At 51.9% G+C, this 23,902-nt stretch overlaps 1 protein-coding gene across 1 annotated transcript in view; it reads right to left on the bottom strand.

Annotated features, from left to right (window-relative positions):
- CCDC88C (coiled-coil domain containing 88C) overlaps positions 1 to 23,902 on the bottom strand; it is a 148,487-nt gene that overhangs the window by 89,595 nt on the left and 34,990 nt on the right. The window contains exon 4 of the mRNA XM_025391674.1: positions 699 to 768. Coding sequence (XP_025247459.1) covers positions 699 to 768 — 70 coding nt within the window. The remainder of the gene's footprint in view (positions 1 to 698; positions 769 to 23,902) is intronic.

A 23,902-nucleotide genomic window follows, 5' to 3' on the forward strand; every position in this document is an offset into this window, starting at 1 on the left:
TGCCTCAGCCTCCCGAGTAGCTGGAACTACAGGCACCCACCACCACGCCCAGCTAAATTTTGTTTTTGTATTTTTAGTAGAGATGGGGTTTCACTGTGTTAGCCAGGATCGTCTCAATCTCTTGACCTCGTGATCCGCCCGCCTCGGCCTCCCAAAGTGCTGGGATTACAGGTGTGAGCCACCGTGCCCAGCCTGGGAGGCTTCAATCTTTTTTTTTTTTTTTTTTGAGACGGAGTCTCGCTCTGTCCCCCTGGCTGGAGTGCAGTGGTACGATCTCGGCTCACTGCAAGCTCCGCCTCCCGGGTTCACACCATTCTCCTGTCTCAGCCTCCTGAGTAGCTGGGAGTACAGGCACCCACCACCGCGCCCGGCTAATTTTTTGTATTTTTAGTAGAGACGGGGTTTTACCGTGGTCTCGATCTCCTGACCTTGTGATCCGCCCGCCTCAGCCTCCCAAAGTGCTGGGATTACAGGCGTGAGCCACCACGCCCAGCTGAGGCTTCAATCTTAAGGAAGAAATGTGCCCTTGGCTGAATGCCTCAGGGTAATGAACCCACTCTTTAAAATCTCAGCAAAATGATAATGTGTTTTCACTGTGCTGGCCCAAGCCGGCAGCCAGAGCTCGACGGCCAGCAGCTGCCCAACGCCGATGGCACTGCCCAGGCACCGCAGGGGGGAAGGGAGCGGCTTTCACTCACCAGATAGTGGGTCTCTGCCAATCATCAAAACATTGGGCAAATTCATTACAATCAGCTGCTGGAGAACTTCCTGCAGAAACAAAGGGGGAAAAGATACCATTAAGAACTGGGAACAAAAATAAAGAGGGATTAAGTAAATTACAAGTAATGAAGCCCCCGGATGGGTGTGCAGCCATCCCGTGGTGACGACGACGGTGCTAATAGTGACAGCAAGGAGCAGGTAAGATGCAAACAAACGTGAAAGTCAAAGCCTAACTGTATTTCTGTCTTGATTGTTAGCAAATAAAAAGTATGTCTACAAGGATTTAATGGGGTTATGAAAAAAGAAAAAGCATATTTAAAAAATAAAATGAAAGCTAAAGTTATGTCTGCATAGGTAGAGAGGCCTCGGGAAAAAAAAAGGCAATAGATGACACGCTCAGATAGCAGGATGATGTTTCTTTTTTAAAAGATATCCTTATTTTTATTGTATGACTTGTGCAATTAAAAAATGAGGCCAGGTGCAGTGGTTAATGCCTGTAGTCTCAACCCTTTGGGTGGCTGAGGCAAGAGGATAGCTTGAGACCAGGATTTTGAGACTAAGCCTGGGCAACATAGCAAGACCCCATCTTCACACACACACACACACACACACACACACACTCTTAGCCAGGTGTAGTGGTGTGTGCCTGGGATCCCTGCTACTTGGGAGGCTGAGGTGGAAGAATCGCTTGAACCTGGGTGGTCGAGGATGCAGTGAGCTGAGATCACACCGCTGCACTCCAGCCTGGGGAACAGATGGAGATCCCGTCTCCAAAAAAGAAAATAATAACAGTAAGGAATAAAGATTAAAGAGATGCTACTGAGCCTTTCTAATCTGATGGTTCAGGATCCAGCACTAAGCAGGTCTTTGGTACAGGTTATAAATGAGGAGACTTCTCTTGTTTATAGCACGGACTTCCTAAGCGAGGGATACATCAGAGCTGCTCTGCACAGCCAGAGGTGGTGCCTTCTGGCCCTCACACCAATGGGCTTGGAAAGAAGACCCAGGCATCAGCTATCAGTCACCCCTGCTCATCTGGGTACAGGCTCTCCTCAGCGTGCTGGCTCACAGCCCAGCGTACCACTTACATCCCCCTAAGTATTTCTCGGGGCAGATCAGTCTTCTGTGCCCAGATGCACAAATAAAGAGATTTTAAAATTCCAATTCTGGCAGGGCACGGTCGACACGCCTGTAATCCCAGCACTTTGAGAGGCTGAGGTGGGAGGCTTGAGCCTGGAGTTCAAGACAAGCCTGGGCGACACAGAAAAAACTCGTATCTACAAAAAATTAAGAATCAGCTAGGTGTGGCACTGAGCCCTTGTGGTTCCAGCTACCCGGGGGGATTGCCTGAGCCCAGGAGTTCCAGGCTGCAGTGAGCGATGTTGCACAACTGCACTCCAAGCTGGGTGACAGAGCAAAACCCTGTCTATAAAAAAAAAAAAAAAAATCCAATTTTACGGAAGACAAAAAAGAGGGTGGGTTTCATAACTATTCTAAAAGTGGCCACTGTAGAAATTCTTCACCAAGAATGCTCCTCTTAGGCCTTTAAAAAGTGTTTCTGTTGAGACACAACTAGTTTCATAAGTCGCTCTATTGCATAACATGCGGAATCTCTATATCCAGTATGCTGCTAACTGGCTCTCAAGAAGAGGGGGATAACTACACAACCCACATGGCCCGAGTGCATATCTCAGACCATCTCTGTCAGATTAGAACGGCCGAGGCCGCATGCCGGGAGAGGCATGAGTCCCTCCTTATTGTCTTTCTATGGCTCCTGTCCACACGGCCGGAGGGGATGTTAAACCGTGAGGTGTACCCCACTCCCGAACACACCAGCCCCGCTCCACTCAATGCTGGAAATCACATTTCTCCATTATCCAGGGTCACACGTCACTGCGTCGGCGACGGCTAATGCTTTCTCAGACATGTTTCAGCTGGTAAGTATCTGTATGCGTTGGACAACAGTGTGAGTTGTTTAACCGCCTCAGCCCTCCTTTAGGGCTCGGGAAAAGTCAATGTGAAAAAATTGTCTCTTAAGTGCATGAGTTCGCCAAAGGGTTTCAACATCCTGGCCCTACTACCCCCCGCAAAACACACCAGCAAAATCAGTGAAATCTGCTTTCCAGCTAATTCACTCAGTGAAAGGAGGGTGCCCAACAGCATCAGCCTGTCCGTCACATAGCTCCCTCCCAGCCTCACGACTACACTCCAGGCCAGGCACGGGGGCTCACGTCTGTAATCCAGCACTCTAGGAGGCCAAGGTGGACGGATCACCTGAGGTCAGGGGTTCGAGACCAGCCTGGCCAACATGGTAAAATTCCGTCTCTACTGAAAATACAAAAATTAGCCAGGCGTGGTGGCGCATGCCTGTAATGTCAGCTATTTGGGAGGCTGAGGGAGGAGAATCGCTTGAACCCAGGAAGCAAAGGTTGCAGTGAGCCTAGATCACACCACTGCACTCCAGCCTGGGTGACAGAGCAAGACTACGTCTCAAAAAAAAAAAAAAAAAAAAAAAAAGAAAAGAAAAGAAAAAAAACACCACACTCCAGTGTTCCAGTCAACTCGAGGAAGAAAAATGTCATCACCAGCAAACCAGCCATAGTCCCCTTCCTAACTCTCGGCTAGTTGTTTTCTTCTGCCATTTATCCAAGCTCAGCCCTGTACCAGGGTGAACGTGTTTATAAGCGAGATGCAATACGTGAAATCATCTTGTTTTGTTGTTTTGTTTTTTGAAATAATCTGAAGGTCACTGCAAAAAATGCAAATTGTTATTTTTATGCGAATGTTAATCTAAGCAAAACACTGCTGGAAATATTGCTAGAAAATGTATGTGTTCTCCTTCCAAAACAGGATGTTTAATTTTGTCTAATCAGTCCTTTCTAGTTTTCCCACAAGAAACATGTGTCATTTGTGCAATTAAGAAATAATGTTTTAGGAACAGACAATGTCTTTCTGAGTTGTTCCCTTCAAAACACCATGGTTCTCCTAAGATGTAATCCTATGGCCAGAGCTACTCCCAAGTCATTAACTGGTCCCCTTAAAGGACCCTCAATCACATTTCCAGCAAAAACTGGCTCAGACGCCAGGGATGTCCAGCAACATACATAATTGAGACATATTAATTCAAATGTTCTATTAGCCATCTTTAAAAAAGTAAAAAGAAACAGGTGAAAATATTCAACTTTAATTAAGCCAATATAACCAAAATATAATCATTTCAACCCATAATTGACATAAAAATGTACTGAGATATTTTATTTATTTTTTATTTTTATTTTTGTAGAGACGGGGTTTCACCATGTTGCCCAGGCTAGTCTCGAACTCCTGGACTCATGCAATCCGCCCACCTCGGCCTCCCAAAGTGCTAGGGTCACAGGTGTGGGTCACCTCGCCCGGCCTTTGCATGCTTTTTTTCATACAGTCTTTGAAATCAGTGTGTATGTTACACATATAGCACATCTCAATTCAGATGCTAAATGTTCACTGGAATTACTTGTGTTTCCAGATTTCATGAAATCTAGAGTTGAAAAAGTACATTTGTTGGAGGTATAATATGCTGAGATTAAGAAAAAATAATAAAAAAAGTTTTTAAGAAAGAAAAAGTAGACTTGTATGCCCACGTTGTTCCAAACACATTTAAAAGTTTTCCTACAACTGAACTGAGTACCAGTTTTCAAATTTAAATGAACTAGAATAAAGAATTCATTTCCACAGCCACACTGCGGTATCTCCAGGCCCTGAAGGCCACATGGGACTGGTGGCTACCGGGCCCCAACACCAGACCTTTGCCCTCCCCCGCGGGGAATGGGGTGGGGTGAGGCGCCTCTGGGCTGGCCCTCAGTCTGGCAGGGACGTGAGGAGGCTGCTGACGAGGGGACCCTCCTACATGGCATCAGAACAGAAAGCCAGAAAGCCGCTCACTTGGAGGCTGCAGCTGATGCTGTCTTGCCAGGGCACCTGGTCACACCCCAGCCAGCCACGCGTGAGGCAGGACCACACCAGGATGGAGAGTGCAAGTCCAGTGATGCTCCGGACAGGCCCCAAATTTGCCAGCGAGCCCTCCTTGTGCCACTCTGGCCTTTGCAATGGCAGAAACAAGTGCCAGGGCAAGTCTGAGGGACAACGGACCCACACCAGCCTCGCTGAGGCCTCTGTCTTGTCACCGGTCCTTGTGGTCTGATGGACAGGGAGGAAGAGGGTCAGGCTTGGGGCACAGCCCTCCCAGGGAAGGGTGCGGCACCGCAATCCAGGGTAGATTGTACTCCCCCCTCACTCCTCTCCACTCCTCCCCACTTCTCCTTTAGGTTTGCTTTTGGATCCTAAAATAAGATTTTGCAGCTGGGCGCGGTGGCTCAAGCCTGTAATCCCAGCACTTTGGGAGGCCGAGACGGGCGGATCACGAGGTCAGGAGATCGAGACCATCCTGGCAAATACCGTGAAACCCCGTCTTTACTAAAAAATACAAAAAACTAGCCGGGCGAGGTGGCGGGCGCCTATAGTCCCAGCTACTCAGGAGGCTGAGGCAGGAGAATGGCGTAAACCCGGGAGGCGGAGCTTGCAGTGAGCTGAGATCCGGCCACTGCACTCCAGCCTGGGCCACAGAGCGAGACTCCGTCTCAAAAAAATAAAATAAAATAAAATAAGATTTTGCTTTTCATAAATGACTTGCTTTTCAACAACATCACTGCTTTTCAACTGCATCCTGGAATGACTCCTCGGCCAATTAAATGCTTTAAACAAACCAAAAGAAAAGTCAACGAACAAAGGGTCAGAGGCAGGTGCGTTTGTGTTTTGGATACTGCTGGGGCCACCGGAGTCCCTCCGGGTTGGGAGAGAGCAAGGCTGAAAAGCACTTTGTAATGTAAAAAGAGGAGAGGGCCCACCCACCTGACACCACCCTGGCCTCAAATCTAGGCTCTTATTAGTCACCCCATGGGGGAGGGGTGGGGTGGGCCAGGACCCCCTCCGGAAGTCTGTCACCCCGGCAGGAAGACGGCAGGGGCAGCAGTTGTGTCTGCACACAGTGTCAACAAGCCTCCATTCCCGGCTCCCGACCCAGACCACAGGAAGCAAACAGGGTGGCCCAGAGCATGCTGCATCTCAAGGCCTGTAGCACTGGCTTTCCAAGGTCACAGGTGTAGAGTTCTAAGAACAGAACCAAAGAGAAAGCTGATTCTATTAGAACCCACTGGGGACAAACATGAATGTACTTGCTGAGAAATCGGGACTGTCCCCAAAACACAGGATACAGGTGTCCCATTCCAGGCTTCACAGGCGATGAAGCTCTGACGGGGGAGGATGACATCAGATCACAGAGGCGCCTCGTTAGGGAGTGATGCCCACGCTGGATGGTGGGGCCACTGCAAACAAGACCAGTGTCCAAGCCAATGGTCTGACGCTAAGCACTTGTCACTGCTGGCTCCAGGAGGTCACAGGCACCCTATGGTCCCCTCTGGCCTAAGTGTTCTCCTCCTCTCCTCCAACTCCCTCACACCTCACTCCTCCCAAGCAGGGTTCACTTTGCTGGAGCTTCTGCCCTCCCGAGAGGCAGAAGGACAGAAGGACAGAACGAGTGGCAGACAGATATCTGGAGCCCGTGCAGCAGGTAGGGACCAGGACGGGACGGGACGGGACTGGGCTAGGAGGACCCAAGGAAAGGGGCCTGAGCGCCTCCCTTCTCCACCTATGGTGGCCCCTCATGCCCCACATGACCCTGTGTGGCTCCTGGGGCTTGTAGATGAAGCTCATTTTGTGTTTTGTCCAGTTGAGGCCATTAAACTGTTAGGGGGACAGGCCACCTCATTCCTTTTCAGCCAGTCGCTATGTGGGACTTAGAAATAGTGCATCCACTCAACCATGTTCACCTCGGGCTCAATGTCTTGGAGGCCCTAAACTGAGTCCATGCTTTCTTTTGGGACCTCCTCCCTTGGTTTGGCAATAGATGAACTCAGGTCAAGTACCTTAAATGACATCCTTAGCCCCACTCTGAGAACAAGTATGTAGACCCCAACTCTGAGTCAACCATCTACTATGCAATCTGTCAACCACAGACTATTAAAGGCCCTAATCCTCCCCAAAACTTGAAACGGAAGCATGAAAGAGGTATGAGATTAGAGAACAGCACTCTAACAGTCTTGCTGCAAACTAACGCTGGGGAACGGTTCGGGACGCTATGGCCACTCATCCCATTTACGAAGGCAGCAAAGAGTGCTCGAAGGTGTAAAAAGATGCATAATTATATGTACAGTAGGAAATGGATATTGAAAAAAGAAAACAAAACCCCAAAGGAAATATACTATACTAAAATGACAGAATTTTCTTTATTAGAGTGATTAGGGCAAGAGCCAGTTTCCCCAGCATTTTCTAAATATTCTGTAAAGGTTCCCACAGAGACCATTTGATCAGAGGCATGTATTTACTAGGTATTTCAGCTGTGAACATGACAGACCCACTTAAAAAATACACACACACACACACACACACACACACACACACACACACAGAGGGCTGGGTGCGGTGGCTCACACCTGGAATCCAAGCACTATGGGAGGCCGAGGCGGGTGGGTCATCTGAGGTCAGAAGTTCAAAACCAGCCTGCCAACAAGGCGAAGCCCCAGCTCTACTAAAAATACAAAAAATTAGCCAGGCACAGTGGCATGTGTCTGTAATCCCAGCCACTTGGGAGGCTGAGGCAGGAGAATTGCTTGAACCCAGGATGCAGAGACTGCAGTGAGCCGAGATCACGCCACTGCATTCCAGCCTGGTGACAGAGCGAGACACGGTCTAAAAAACATAAAAACAAAAAAAAAACAAGAAACAAACAAAAAACCATGTATCTGTATCGATATATATCTATACCGACTCTTTCCTCTGAGACAATTCACCAACTATCCAAGACAAGGAATGAAGTAGATTGCCATTTTTAAAAATACCCACAAAAAGCAAGCTGCACCTTCCAGCATCTTCTCATCAGGAGAACAAAAGCCTCTCGCTTGGGAAGAACGGATGGGAGCCAGGAGCACCCAAGGGGCCTGTAACCAGTGGTGGGGACAGGGGTCCTGGACAAAAGGCTGACTCCCAGGGTACAAGCCCTGTGAAGACAGAGGCTCAGAGGTCCCAGAAAAGGCCTGCTCAACACCTGAGAAAAAAGTAAGGGCCTCCTGAAAAGACTTAACATCCTGCCAGGGCCATCTCAACCTCTGTGCCTGCTCCAACAAAAAAGGTCATTTTCTCCGCAGGTAGGAGAAACGTTACTGTCCTGGGAAGGATTTAGGTGGAAACACCGTTCTGTGCACATGGCAGAGGTTAGCTTCAGTAACCACTGGAAACACTAGGATGGCTGGACCAACAACAATGATTTCACGAAGAAATGGGAAGAATTATTTTTCTCCTTCTAAATGAAACTGAATCTTGCAGCTTGATATTTTACCAGGAAGGAAGAATACATGCTGCCGAAAGCCAAGCATTTAGGCTCACGGGATGCCCCTCATGTGGCTGTGAATGGGAGCTGCTAATGCAGAGTAAATCAGAGGGAAATCCCAGAAAAGTTAAGACGAACGCACGGCACAGGCATCCAGGATGAAGGTGACGCTCACGGTTGCCAAGGAGACCAAGATGGTCCACACAGCAAAGAGAGCCTTCCACAGAGCCAAAGCAAAACCACAAAGAATGCTGCTGTTGACCCACACACGCCACAGTCAAGACTGAAACAGCAGAAGCAGGAAGGACGTCGGTTTCGCAGGTGCACCCAGCATACCTTTAGACACTGTCTTCCCCGGTGCCCAAAGCCAGGGCATTTTCTACACCTTTAAGTCTGGTCTGGGGTTCAGATATTCAGAAGACACGCACTGTGTACACCTTGCAGCAAAGCTGAGAACTCTCGGCCTGGCTGGGAGGGAGGCAGACAGTGGCAGCACAGCACAGGGAGTACTGCCAAACTGCCCAGGCAAGTCTGGGAAGGCTTCCCAGGGGAGGCAGCTTCTGAGCTGGGCTGTAGAGAATGCTTAGAAGTCTGACACGTGAAGGACAGAGCCAGGAAATATATTAACTGCTAAGTGTGGGCAGCAAGTCAACCCTTTGGTTACCCTGAGCATCAAACTGAACTATCTGCACTCTCCGCGTTTCCCACAAGGGTGCCCTTCCTCCCACAGCCCCATCACCACCAGACTACCACCTGCCAGACCCTACTCGCCCTCCAAAGCTCAGCTAAAACGCCCCCTCCTCCAGGCAGCCACCTGATGCCCGATGATTTTTTTCTCCCCCGAACTCCTAATGCTTCATCAGCCCCCTTCTGTGGCACTTTCCACCCTGTGCCGTGTCAATCAACTCCCCACGCCGAAGTGGCAAAAAGCTGCTAATAGTGACGGTTGGGAAAATTAAATCAGAAAATGTTCCTCAAAACATATATTGAGTACACAATTTTTAAAAACCTCTTTTGTGGAAGAGGTGTCTTCTCTGCGTCTTCCATGTTGACAAGGGAACCAAGATCTGAAACCGACTGTTCTGCTCTATCACTGCAACGAGGGTGGTTTCTCTGCTAATTCCTGTGCCTTGAAACCTGGAAAATCTGACACCATATTCCTTAAGATTCACAGCCTGCAGCTGTTAGCAGAAGTTAAAAACATTTCAGAGTGGAAAAAAAAAAGCTTCAAATTTGTTTTAGAATTTTCCATTAGAACTTGTGTAAGTGGAATACTGAATACAGATTTTGAAAAACATTCCAAAGTGAACTGGTAATGCTGGTTTGAATATACCATGCTTTCCAACTGTAAAATCCCAAATACAATAGTTTTATGAGCCAACTAAGCAAAACTAAATTAATTTTAAATTCCTAAACTAGAGAAGTGACTTTAGGCAGGAAAAGCCTCACATGTATTCCAGTGTTCCCAATGTCTAGTCCAGTGCTCTAGGAGGGATGTCTAAACCCTGCACAGATGTAAACCTTCCAGAAACGGCAGGTGCTGACTGTGCTTCAGGCAGGAGGGATGCTTTCGGAGGGCCCCCAGGAGAACCCTGTAGTCAGGAGGGATACTCCACAGATCTCCTATGCAGGTGTTGGAACATCCACGCTCATGCCACTGACTAACTCTCCGTAGGACACATCTCACAACCTCTTCCTGGATTTGGCCAGAGGCAGCCCCTGAATGCATCGCAACAACTTGATGGCCAAAACAAAAACCACCTGAGGACCTGGCACTGGCAACCAGCCAACCTCAGGCTCTTGTTACCAGAAACACCAGACAGTGGGGAGGTTCCATCTCCTTTCTCCTCCTTCCCCCGACATTCATGTGAGGTGGCCAGGACAAGAATTATGAGCATTTCCAGCGTGAGGGAACAGCCGCAGCACAACGTCGCTGATTGTTTGCCAGCAGGGTCCAGAGCAAGACCAGGGTTGGAATCTCTGGCCTGGAGAGCTTCCCCCATAGACACCGTCTTCATCACCTGATGCTGGAAGCCAGGGCACTCTCTACAGCACAAGCCCACCCCACACCTTCAATAACAACCCACGACACAGCCTGCCGCCCAACCCCGGCCAATCATACCCGCCACGGCGTCACCCCATCGGAGGGTAACAGGGACTTGACTCCAAAACCAACACTTTCTGGCTGCTAACTACAGCTGGAGCACAATTTTCTTTCTTTTCTTTTCTTTATTTATTTATTTTTTTTTTGTCGGCCAGGCTGGTCTTGAATTCTTGACCTCAGGTGATCCGCACACCTCGGCCTCCCAGAATGCTGGGATCACAGGTGTGAGCCACTGCCCCCAATTCTCTTATTTTTTATTCGTTATTATTATTTTTCTTTTTTACCTCTGGAACACAGCACATTTTCTAACATAGCCACTGAGAGGAACACCCAGCAGTGATTTGTCCTCGCTGCCTGCACAAAGCCCGGGCCCGCACGCTTGTAACTCCATCTGCACAAGTGGCTCTCCTATCCACCCGGTCTCTCTCTGGGGCGGGGAGTCCTGGCAAAATGAGTGGCAATGAAGTGCTTTTATGTTACGAGGCTGTCATGTAAAGCTGCTGATAGATTCAATCCATCTGTTCCACCTCATTTTGATTAATCCTGGAGTCCCTAGGGCCTGAAACCAACTGCAATCTGCATAAGCCCAGGAGCGCCACCACCCCCCAACAAGGCCACCCCGTGTCTCAGTACCCAGCGACCAACTGGGCCCGGATGAGCTTACCACATCATCAGAAAACCCCCTGCCACAGAACACTTCCTAACTGCCTGCCCTTGTGGCTGCGTTCACAGAAACAAACATAAGCCGGTTCATTGTTCACAGAAAGGAAAACAAGTATTTCCTCTGAGCTGCCCCCGGAGGAGGACAACCACTGGCAGGGAGCACCTGGAAACTCAAAAGACCACCACGTGAGAGCAGAGCCTCTAACTCCGGCCTCTGCCAATAACCCGCTGTGTGGCCTCAGGCAAGTGACAGTCCCTCTCTGAGCCACACCCTCATCTGTACCAGGATCAGGACTCCCCAGTCTCTAAAGGACTTTGGTCTCCTTCAGAAGGGGGAAGGCAGGGGCTGGAAAAGGAGACGCTGCTGGCAAGGGAGGCACAGCCCATCTTTATGGCGTTAACTTTAACTCAGCTGCCAGCTCTCACCGGCAGGCAAGTGCCCACGTGTCCAGAAGCACTCAGGGAACCCGGCAGGGAGGGAACCAGAGGACGTTTCAAGCACCCCCAGGAGCGCCTGCCACCTTCCCTTTAGGGCTATGTGATGCCCGGGATTGCTCTGTGGGCAGACTTGTCTTATCTGATGCCAGGAAGGGCCTGTCTGAGCCCCTGAGCCAAAGAAGGGTGGGGGGCAGCCCCAGAAACACGGGCAGGACACGGCATTCGACTTCTTGGAAGAGAACCTCTGCCCATAAACAGTAGTTCAGGAACCATTTTATAAGAGGAATGCAAGCCCGGTCTGTGCGCTGGGCTTTAGGAACAACCGGCTGCAATGATGCCGCGGCAACCACAGGTGTGGTGGGTGGGGGAGGGGAAGGCGGGTCAGCAGGTGGACGAATCCGTGCATACAGACCCCAACAGCAGAGGGGTGCTGAGAATCCACATTTTAAAAACCAAAAGAGCCATCAAGATTATCCATAGAGTGAGGAAACCGAGGCCCGGGGCAAAAAATGACAAGAGTACTGTAGCCCCACAATCAGGTCTGGAAACCTTGGACTCTGCCCTAGGGCTCCTTATGCCACACCAAGAAGCTTGTATCCACTCAGTGGTGTCTGCTGAGTGCATGCCATGCCCTAAGGTGTGTAGGTAGAAGGATATCAGGATTAGGCTATGGATGAAGGGCAGGACCCTGTCCCCACAGGACAGCATCTGCAGCGGTTCCGGGCTGCCCTGTCCTCTGTGCCAAAGTCCACCCCTCCTGGCTAAAATGACAGCATCAGTGTTCCAGGGCTCGGAGTTGATACAAGGGCCCTGATTTTATGGCCATGAGGGATCGTATGACCGTGACTTAGTGGTGGTAGAGTTCTTTTTGTTTGTTTTTTGGTTTGTTTGTTTGTTTTTAAGCTTCTTGGCAAAGTCAGTATTTCTGCTGATGGATGGAAAAGTCAGTATTTCTGCTGATGGATAAGCAAGAAAGGGGTAGAGAAAGCGTGGCCAGAGGCAACTACGGTATGCATGCAGGGTGGGCTGGGACGGGCATGATCCCCCCACCCCCCTAGCCAGAGTGAGTGTAGGGGTCCCACGGGAGGAGCCATGTGCTGTCCAGGCCCAGCCGGCCTCACCCACCGGTGGCAGGAGCACAGAGGCCGGCAGTGGCAGGAGTACAGCACAGACCAAGACCACGGTCTTGCTCCCGAGGAGCCTGTGGAGTCACAGACTGGGACCAAGACTGCCTTCTGCACCCTCCAGTCAGGAGTGGCTCTAGCTGATTTCCTGGGCGGGCACCTATCTGTCCTGGGCACACCCTCCCTAGCTCAGCAGAAGGCCTTCCTCCTCCCAGCAAGTAGCTGGGCCAGGGGAACGTGGCGCCTGCCCACACAGTGACCCATGTCCCATGCCACCGCTCACCCACCCAGGCCCGCAGGCACCTATGCCAGGGCAGGGCTGGGGCCAAGCCACACCCTGGCAGCCCTCACCCGGTGGCCTGACAATGCTGCCTCAATCCCAGGCGCAAGTCCAAGCAGGATGGTGAAGGGCACCTAGGAACCTCCAGCGGTAGGTGGCAGCCAGACCACCCCAACCTGCCAGGACCTGTGAGGGTGGGAAAGGCAGGCGGTGGGGACAGCCAGCCCCCGACCCCATGCCCCAACCTGAGCCCAGGCCTCAGGGCACCAGCACTCCTGAGTGACTAGGCCCCTTTGTCCAGTGTCCCAGGGCAGGCATCTGGAGGGCAGGGAGAGCTCCTTGAGGAAAGGCAGCCATTCCCTCTCTCATTTATGCCACGACATTTCCCGGGCATCTGCTGGGTGTCTGATGGCATGCCAGTTGGGAGGTGGAGGGTATGAGGCCAAGACTGCTGCCCTCGGAGCCAGGAAGACAGACAAGGAAGACAAAGCCTGTGGGATGGGGGGCAGTGAGTGCCCAGGGTGTTTGCTACAGGGCCAGGCCCTCTCCTGGGGGGCTCACAGCCTGATCCCACCAGCAAATCCCACCAGCAAGTCTGGCACCCTAACAGAGGGACGGCAGGCACCTGAGCTGGGGGCAGTGGGAGCAGAGGAGTGGGGAATCCAGAAAAGCTCCAAGGAGGAGGTGGCCGGAAGCTGACATGGGAAAGAACGAGGAGCAGGTGCCATCCAGGTAGATGGGGGCGGGGGTGGAGAGGGGGCCGGTTGTTAGTGTAAGGAGGGCTAGGAATAAAGGAAAAATAAAGGAAAAGGAAGACACAGAAGGTGCCCCCACCTTGTGTCTCTGGCTACAGTCCCACGACGAAGGACAACTGAGAACCAGATGTGCATAGAAACACTGTTCAGGGAGTCTGGACCCAGCCCCATCTGCACATATCTAAACAGTGACAGCAGCAGCTTTGGAGTCCCCTCTGCCAGCCCCACCACGATGTTGCTGTTAGGCCTCGGCGTCAACCCCTGCCAGGTGGCCAGAAAGGCAGGTGGCCGAGCAAGCAGACATCACTTAACCTAGCGACAATCAAGCCGGTGCCTGGCACGAAATCAGGCCCCCAGAGGTGCTGGCTGAACCTGAGGACTTTCCTACACCTTTAGCTTTTGCTGGGCACTGTGCTCTCAACATGCTCAGGGGTGACACACCGTCCTCCCTCCTGCTTCAACACAGGGCAGCTCTGCAGGGGGCAAATACAGGAAGCCGCAGTCACCACAGTGAGCCCATAAAGAAAGACGGTCCCAGCAACCTGTGTGTGTGAGGGGGGGGGGGTCCATTCTAGAGATCCCCAGGAACACACAAACCCTCCCCAGCCCCCGGGCTCAGGACCAAGGAGGAAGAACTCAGCCGGGACATCTGCTGGGGCCACCTTCTCTCTTCTTCCTCTGGCCTCACGAGGGCCAAGAAAAACACACATGATACCAGTGCCCTGTGGTGGTCTGGACTCACAAGGGCTGGCTTGGATGCTACGCTGAGAACACTAGGGGCAGGTCTGGCCCCGGGAGCAAGTGTGCCACCGTTCATCAGTGACATCTGCCTGGGCCGAGCAGAACTCATGCTGGGCAAGTGGCAAAGGATGAACAGAAGGAGAAATTCTACACACACGGGAACCATGACTCTCCAGCATGGATAAGTAAGACTGTAATTACCCCTCCTTAGCCCCCATTCGCCCCTCCATAAAAGCTTTCTGGATGAAACAGAAGTGGAGCAGACATTTCGTGCAAACCGGTCACTTTTTGTTACAGGAGTTTGCGGCACAAGATCAGACTTCATCTAGAGAGCAAGAAACTCTCCATTCTATCACCAAGAACGTATTCTATAGCAGGAAAGTGGGGGAGGGCACATCGGGACACAACTGAAAAGCCGGGGAGGAGGAAGGTTCAGAAATGACAAGTTTCTAATGACTAATCTCTTGGCAGGAAGTGAAAATCTCAAAAGATGTTACCGACTTTGTGGCAGCTGTCCAAGTTGGGGGGTGGGCAGGGGTTGGAGGTGACCTGGCAGCCCAGCCGGTCCCCTGCCCACCTCCACCCGACAAAATCCTCTGTCCGGTAACACTTGCCTCCAATGCCTTCCCTACCCAAAGCCTTCCTCAAACCCCTCCGCCGGCAATGGTCACTTCCTCAGCAATCAGAGCTCCCAGGCCCCTCTCTCTGATGTCCCCACCTAAGTCCTACACAGGGAACTGAGATCCTCAGGGTCCCTGGGGCAGATGCTGGAACATGCTCACCTCTGAATGCCCCCAGGGCTCTGGACAGTGTGGCCCACAGCACATGCCTGCCAGCTGCTGGCTAAGTGGAACTGACTGCAGGGAAGAGGGGTCTGGCTTTGGGACCTCCAACTAAATGCACTCTCCCCCATCTACAGTGCAAAGAACACTTTCTTTCGAACAGCAATAAATCAGCATGCTGCATAGACCAGGAGCTAGGCTAGACACACTGTGTCTACTACCTCTAATCCTAACTGGCAGGCAGCAGCAGGGTTAAGTCCACCAGGTATCTGCTAATGCAAGGTTCATTTGATCAACAGGTATTTTCATTGCTTGGGATATTGGAGTAAATGAGACCGCTAAAGAGGTAAATATATGTCACGTATGTGTTAAGAAGCAAAATAAAGGAACAGAGGAGGAAGTGACAGAAAACAAAGCTCTTACAGACAGGTGGTCAAAGAGGGCCCTCCATGAATCCTCAGCTGAGCAAAACACGAGTGTAGGGAGGGTGTGAGCCAGGCGGACAGGTAGAACTGGAGAATCCCAGCAGAGGGAATAGCCAGGGGCAAGGGGTTGAAGCCAGACAGGCAGTGAAGTCCTGCTGAGCACAGAGCCAGGGGTGGCCCAGCCGACCTTTGAGGCCATTCCAACAGTCTGGCAGCGTCCGCAGTGGTCTCTGCGGTCAGGCTCGTTCCGAAGTCTCAGGAGGCACAAGGAGCTGTCACACAAGTAACTCACTGTGATGCTGGTGGTAGTTTAAGCTTGGGTCCTGGGCACAGAGGACTGGCAGTGGTTACCTAGAGTTCTGTGTTGAGCAGGATTTGGAGGCCAGATCCGGGCTCAGAGACAAAGAGGGCCAAGATCGGTCAATGGTGCCTGTCAGAGCCCGGAATGAAGATGTGGGGACACTCCCCTACGGAGTCCAACGGGACAGGCGTTGTAACACATACGTGGTATAGAACATGCCAAGGGGATGCGGGCAAAACACCAGGAGCTCCCTTCACTAGTTATGAAGCTGTGGACTGAGCTTCCTCTGCTAAACCAGCCTTGCTCTTCGAGTCTCCCTCCTGGGCTGTGGGCTCCTGAGGGTGGTGATCTGGGCGGTCTCGCTCCCCAGGGCTCTTCTAGGCCCTGGCACACAGCAGGGCTCAACCATCATTTGTCAAAGGAGCTAATAAAGGGCCACAGCCCCAGGGTTAGCGTGCATGTGTGTGTGTGTGTGTGCGCGTGCGTGTGTGCGCGTGCGTGTGTGTGCGCGCATGCGTGCACATGTGGGAGGGAGAGAGACAGGCTGTGTGAACAGCCTGAATCTAAAGGACTGGGACAGAAACAATGCCCTTCAATTAGACCAACTGGACCCCCTGCCGTGCGAGGCTCTGACCTGAGGACTCCAAAAACAATTAAATTAAATCAAATGATGCTTTTTCTTCCTTCCCTTTTCCTTGAAGTAGGGAAGCTTTTCTTCAGATGTGGGTGAGGTGGGGAAGAGGGGGGTGGGCAGTGGAATCAAAGAGCGTTTTTGGGGAAGAAGGGAAGGGCAGGCGCACAGACCCGCCCCGGCACCTGCTCATGAGGCAGACCAGCTGCTCTGGCTTCACGGCAGGGCCAGCCGAGAGCCCACACTTCAGGCAAATAAAAGCACCCTCACCAGCTGTTCCCATGCCCAAGCCAAGCAGGATGGCAGTCTGTGCCAGCCCTGCCTCGGCAGCAAGTGGACTCTTCTAGTCCAAGCCACGAGATAAGGGGAGACTCAACCCTGCCCACATCTGGAGCCCCTTCCCTGTGTGAGGCTCCTCAGGGCGAGCGGGGGGCAAATGTCTCCCTCTGGGCTGACCCTTTCCAGCCAGCATGCATCGTCTTGCGTTCAGTGGGGCAGGTTCCTTAACTGTGCCCATTTCACAGAGGAATAAACTGAGATACAGACAATAAGGATGTGCCCTGGGGTCGCATGACTAGTAGTGGCGAGGCTGGGGCTGCAAACGTAGACCTCCCAGCCCCGTGAGTTCACAGGAGAGGAGGCTTGAACCCAGTCAGCCAACAGCCAGCGGCCCAAACGTGTCCACAGAGGAGACGTGAGGAGCTGGGAGGTAGAGAGGACCCTTTAGGCTGTGGTGGCCAGGAAAGGCCACACTGGTCACTCCCGCTGCTGCCCCCAGGACAGGACGATGACCACAGGCCAGGCTTCTCTCCTGAGCCTCCTGAAACACCCAGGTGCTCCTCACAGGGCATATGCATATCTGGCTGGTGGTGGGGGCGCTGTCTGCTCCTGCTCCCCGACCTTGGTCGCCATCTTTTGTGCTTTGCACACTCATGACTGTCTCGATTTTATATCCGCTCGTGTGTTCATTCACTCACCCCAACAAGTATTTACTGAGCCACTGTCCCCTCGAGGCATGTGCTAGGAGCCAGGGCATGACGGTGAATGGAAGCAGATAGGAAGGACCCCTGCCCTCCAGGAACCACAGTCAAGGCCGCGAGGGGTTTTTATCCACCGCCCTCTCTGGAGAGCCTGCAGGTGGGAACACAGCCCTGGTGTAGCACAGGGAGGCGCTAAACAAACATTTCCTGCATGAACGCAGAGGTGAGAAGGAATGCCGGGAAGCCTGCAGCTGGGCATCCTGAGACCGACCTGGCAGCAGAGGCAGAGCGCAGAGATGCGGAAGAGTGGCTGGTGCTGTCTGTGGGGAGGCCCAGGAGTCCCCTGGATGGTGCCCTCCCATGGGGGCCATGCACCCCCAGGTAAGCCCAGTGTTGGCTTGGCCCCCAGCTGCCCACGACACCCAGGCCAGCGGCGGTGCTCTGCCGAGGTGCTCACTGCAAAGCCCTGTGGTGAATATTCCAAAGTGACTGCCACAGCCCCGGCCGCCCAGACCTGGGAAAGTGGGGCTGGCTCCAGGACATTGTGAAGAACTGCTCCGGGTGGGCAGACCAGCCACTGCACACCCGCCCGAGCAATGCTGCCCCCTCCCAAGGCCACACAGTGGCTCTCACCCTCTGTCCACTGAGACACTGGTCTTGAAGAAAGGAGAAAAAATAAAGAGAAACAGAAGCCATGAAAAAGCACCCCCACCTGAACACACAAGCTCATCCCACCTCAGACTGTCTGCCCTGAGCTTTTCTCAGGAGGAGGGGGTGGCAGTGGCCACTGAGGGCTGGCAGCATCAGTCACCAGGGACAGGGCATGGGTGTCATGGGAGCCCTTCAACCCATTCCTGTGTGGCAGGCTGAGAAATGAGCTTACTCTTCCATAGCAGAGCTCCCAGACTGAGGCCTGCCGTGAAGATGACAGTTCTCTCCCAGGAGAGCCGGAGTGACGGTGCTGAATGGCTGACCATCTGTGCCACTTAGCTCTGATGTCGGCAGGTATGGTCATTCACTCCCTGAACCAGCGAGCAAGTGGAGTTCAGGGGGTGAAGGGATAACCCCTGTCACCTGAGCAAGGGACGCATCGTGGCACTCACCGTCAGTTCTTGAGAGTCCAGATCTCTTGCTAAATGCAGACGGTCCCCCTCGGTGCCACTTCATGGTTCTGACTTTTTTAACCCACAGGATTCACAGTATAATCATTAAGCACCCAGGAGCGCTAAGAACCACGGTGGGGAGGGTTACAAGATGCACCCCGAGAATGATGTTCATCTGTGAGTAACAAAGGCCTTAAAAATAGTGACTTACACAAGATTGAAGTTTCTCAGGAGACAGGCAGCCGAAAGCTGCTATGTGAGCTCCCCAGTGCCGAGTGTCAGGGACCAGTCTCTGCTTGCCCCTCTGTGGGGACTGGACCTCCAGCCACTACACTGCAGCACATGTAGCAGGAAGGAGGAAGGGGGAAGGGAGGCACGCTGCCTCCTCCTCCTAGGAAGGCTTCCCAGGAGCACGCGAGGGTGCTCCATACATGTCATGCAGCCACATGGCCATGCCTAGCTGAGGGGAGACTCGGGGTTCTTTAATTAAGGAAGAAGAGCAGAGCGGGCACAGAATTGGGCAGAAATCTGCCACATTAGAGGAGATAAAACATGACCTCTAGCTCTGTGGAGATTACCATCTCATTAAAAGACACACGCACATGTGGAAATGATTAGTGGGCGAGGCCATATATAACAAGGCACTAATTGTGTGACACAGATAGGAAACAGTAGTTGAGGAAGTGCAGAGCCACAAGCTGGCAGAGGTCACTATAGCCAGCAGGCCATCTTGAAGTGAGGAGGCCTGAGCTGGAGGGACAGGGGGTGACAAGAGAAAGAGTAACTGGAAAAGCAGACTCCACCCCCTCCCCCAGTGAACGCCGGGCCATCACAGCCTCAGCTAAAGCAGCTCGGGGCCGCGGAGAGCGCTGGGCCTGACATGCCCCGAACTGGGTTAATTGTTCATGTCAGTCCTTGGCTCGGACACTCATCTTTGGTTTGCACATGGCCCACTTCCACTTAGTCACTTTTCACAATGTAATAACCACCTGCACACCCACCAGCCGAAACAAAGGCTGGGGCCTTGACAATAACCTACAGTGAACCAGATGGCACCCCCAGCGCACCGCCGCCTCCTCCCACCCAAGACACCAAAACCGGAATGAGAAGCACACATTCCCATGCTCTTTTTTACACAGTTTTATTGCATCTGTAAATTTTCCTAGAGAGTACAGTCATTTTAGTTGCTTTTAACTTTAGTTTTAAAAGGCATGCTGCTGGATGTCATCGTTGGGAACATGCTATTTTCACTGGTATTTATGACATTGCCAGAATCCACCTACATCACTGAGTTATGCTGCAGTTAATTTGTTTGGACAGCTGTATAATATTCCATTGTGTGATCGTGTCTTCGTGTATTCACCCCTTCTCCCACTGATGGGCATCTGGGCGGCTTCCAGGTTTCTGTTACTGTGCGCAGAAGGGCTGTGAAGTCCCCGGCATCCATGTGCAGAAGTTACTCCGGGATACCCTTAGGAGAGAAATCAGCTGGGCCACAGTACGGAATGTGGATGGAGAACTGTAGGCATTAGTGCCAGAGAGTTTTCCAAAGTGACCACACCAATTTGCACTCCCACCAGCAGCTGATGAAAAGCAGAACAGCAAAACCTTGTGACACACTAGAGTCCACGAGAGTTCTGACCCCTTCTCCAACCCCTCGTGTGACTGGTCCCTCGACAGGAAGCAAACAGACGCACTATGACCCAGCATCGCAAACTAACGTGTGGAAGGGCTGGGTCTTGCCCCCGAGCCAACCTGACTCAAACCCCAAGCTCCTGGCACCAACGCCTTCCATGCCTCAGGGCAAGACGCCACAGTGGGAGGCAGCTCTGACAGGCAGAGGATGAGGTTGCAATCAGAGGATCACATCAAGATGGATACCTCCAGAGGGTCAAGTTCAGGGTCAGGGGCTGAAATGCACACACTCCCACATCAGCGTGTACAGGATGTGGCCCTGGCCACCCGGGGCAGCTAGGAACTGGGCCCACGTGTGTGCTGTTGCAAGGTCTTCTACTCCGGTGTTTCTCACTCCATGTTTACTGCCTGATTCACGTGCCTCCAGGGGATCACACGAGCAGAAGCCTGACGCTGACCATGCCGCCTGGGGGAGGAACTCTAGTCTCGGATCGCCTCCTTCCACTCCGCCCCAGCACCCATTCTCCTTGCTGCCTGTCAGTACCACTCCCAGAACAGCCCACAGTGATGGACTTCCACGGCCAGGCCTGGCAGCCACACCCCAGGCCCGGGCCTCCCGCTGGGATGTCTGGTTCACTGTCCACTTCCACTGGGTTTGCTTGAAGCCAATGCGAAATACAAACGCTGTGTCTGCCCGCAAGAAGTTTAGTTACCGGGAAAAGGGTCTATCCTGAAACTAGGATGAGAAGATTTTACTAAAGACAAAGGGTTTGGGGGCTGAATACAGGCTCACTACGGGATATCAGAAGGGACAAAACTGTCGGGAACTGGGCAAGCCCACCGTGAGAACCACCTCCATGCTGAAGGTCCTTTCTCCTTGCAGGGGTCTCCCTTTCCAGCTTCCGGAGCAGGGTCCTGAGACAGTCAGGGTCCCTCCCCCACCTCATTCATTTCCTCATATTTGTTTTCACACATACATGCGCAAGCAATATTTGTCTAGTAAAAACAAAACTCACATTACTATTTATGCAAGAGTACAAACAACCTTTGTAAAACTGTTAATAATAGGATTCGGCTATCTGGGGTGGCTGGACATACTGCGGCTTTTCAGAAAACCTTACATAAAGCACACCAGTGTTCAGCTAGGAGACGGCGGCAGCAAAGGCCCAAGAACAAAGTGCTGGTGGAGGAGTTAGGCCCGCATCTCTAAATAGGTAAATCTGTTTTTAGAAGAGCGTCAAAAATTTCACGCAAGCCAAAAAGTTGTCATTAGAAGTCTATACACTTTAAAAACATTTTTATTGTGAAAAATCTCAAATGCAAATAAAAGCAGACAGTACAATAAGCCCCTGTATACCCTCCAATTCAACAACAAGCGAGATTGGCTCCATCTATCTTTTTTCCCTTTGCTGGAAAGGGAAAGAATTTTAAAGCAAACTCCAGCATCATGTCATTCCACTTCTCCATCAGAATGCGCCTCTAAAGAATATTGGCATTTTCTTACATAATCACAATTACATGCTCTGAAGTTGTTTTTTATTTTCCCCTATGTGCCTCTTAAAATGAAGGCCTCTGTATGTGTTTGGAGGCCAGCCCAGAAGCAGGGACAGAGGGAAGGGGCGGGGGAGACCATGGAGAGAGAACTGTGTTGGTGGAAGCTGCAGCCCCCAGGGAGCGTTTGTGATTTGCACGCCCTGTATCCTCCCTGTAGTCCTCCCTCCTGTGACTGTAACCACTAACCACTAGCCAAGGAGAATGGGAACTTTGAAGGCTGACCACGTGGTCCACCAGTCCGGTAACGGTGTAATAGCATTGCTGGTGGAAAAATTTAAGCAACTCTTCTAAATACCAAACTGATGCCCCTTCCTGCAAGAAAAATGAGCCACAAACAGGGCTGTGAAGCAGTGTGTGCCCTGGTCCACCCTCTGTTTAACCCACTGACAGCCACTGGTCCCATCACGGGAAAGGTTACCTCCATCGCTCAGGGGCTCCCGGAGAAGCACCTGTGGGTGGGCAGAACTGAAAGGTGCTGGGGCTTTCCTGGTGGGGTCTGAGTCTCCTGTCCCCTAGCTTGTCCTCTGAAGGAGACTGTGACCCACCAGACCCCTCAAATATGCCCATGCGGGGGTCAAACTCCAAATCTCAAACAACCCGTGCGCAGGGTACTGGGGACACAGCAGATATGACCAACCAGCCTGCAAACTTGGGGAGCAATTTTTTTGGTTGAGGATGTGATCTTCTCTACATTCTCTATGCCCACGAAGTTGCATCCTCCTCCTGCTACTGAAGAAAAATGCTTTAAAACTCGACCCAAGAAGAGAGAGGGCAGCATCACTTTTTGCCCCAGGTGGCCCCTGCAGGGGACTGCCGACCTGTCTTCCATCCAAACCGGGCCTTCTGGCTGGGCGCGGTGGCTCATGCCTGTAATCCCAGCACTCTGGGAGGCCAAGTTGGGTGGATCACTTGAGGTCAGGAGTTCGAGATCACCCTGGCCAACTTGGTGAAACCCCGTCTCTACTAAAAATACCAACAATTATCTGGGCATGGTGTAATTCCAGGTACTTGGGAGGCTGAGGCAGGAAAATCACTTGAACCCAGGAGGCAGAGGTTGCGGTGAGCCAAGATTGTGCCAGCCAGGGCAACAGAGCAAGACTCTGTCTCAAAAAACAACAACAACAACAACAACAACAATCCAGCCCTTTCCTGCGAGACTCAGCTCACTCCTCTCTCCAGTCTGAGCCCACCTCCCTGCCTCCTTCCTGATGCCTTCCACGGTGTATTTTCTGAACAGCCCATTTTATCACGACCAGTCCAACATCTTATCTTCACTGTTTCACACTTTGTCTCATGTCTCTACTAGGATGGGTTCTGTAATGTCAGGGCAGTAGAAAGAGCACTGGGTTGGATCTCAGTAGCCTTAGGTTGTCGTTTCAGACCTGCCATTAAATACAGAGACAAGTCACAATTTCTCTGGGCCTTGGTTTTCTCATCTGTAAGATGAGACATAGCCAACACTGCATGGAGCACTACTGTCCACCTCCTCCTGCCCCACAGCAGACATCACTAATGGATGAAGCACTCTTTTCCACAAACCTCAAAGTGGAGGCTTCATAATCCTTCTCATCACAGCCCTCTGGGCAGCCACAACCAATCAACTCAAGATTAAACCTATCTGCCACTCCCTGGACCAGGTGGTTTCTAGGGACCCGGTCAACATGGCGGGCCCCATGACACAGCACTTTGGAGATTATGCAAAACATGAGAACACAATCTTTCCCCAGCTTATCTGGCCTCTAAACTGGCCTTGTCACGAATAACAGACCCTGAAAGGTTTTTCAAAGTCAGGTCCCTAACAAAGCTGTTCCATCTCTCCAGCTCAGCCTGTTTCCCTTTGTTCTATAGGACATGGGTCCTACAGACATCATCCAGCAGGTGAGGCAGAGACAACCCAGAGAAGAGGGGGAAATACACAACCACCAAAGCTGGGGCTGAAATTAAATCTGACCTCAGTCCAAGAAATAGGTACAGGCATGTGTAGATGCTCCCAAGGACTACCTGGCCTCCCACAGAAAATTCGAGGGGCGACCTTGTCTTCTTGGACATTTGGCACAGACTCAAGCGAACACTCCAAGCCCAGGCCATGTACCCGCTTTAAAATTCTCTGCTTTATCTCCTGCAACATAAAGACTAGGGCCTCTCAGGGCACAGGTGTCATCTGATTGTGCCTCTTTAACAACCAGTGTCACAGGCCCCGGAAATCTGTCAAGCCCTGGGCGTCGCCCTCATCCCACTGACCCAGG

This window comes from Theropithecus gelada, chromosome 7b (genome assembly GCF_003255815.1).
Source record: "Theropithecus gelada isolate Dixy chromosome 7b, Tgel_1.0, whole genome shotgun sequence".
Classification (NCBI taxonomy): Eukaryota; Metazoa; Chordata; class Mammalia; order Primates; family Cercopithecidae; genus Theropithecus; species Theropithecus gelada.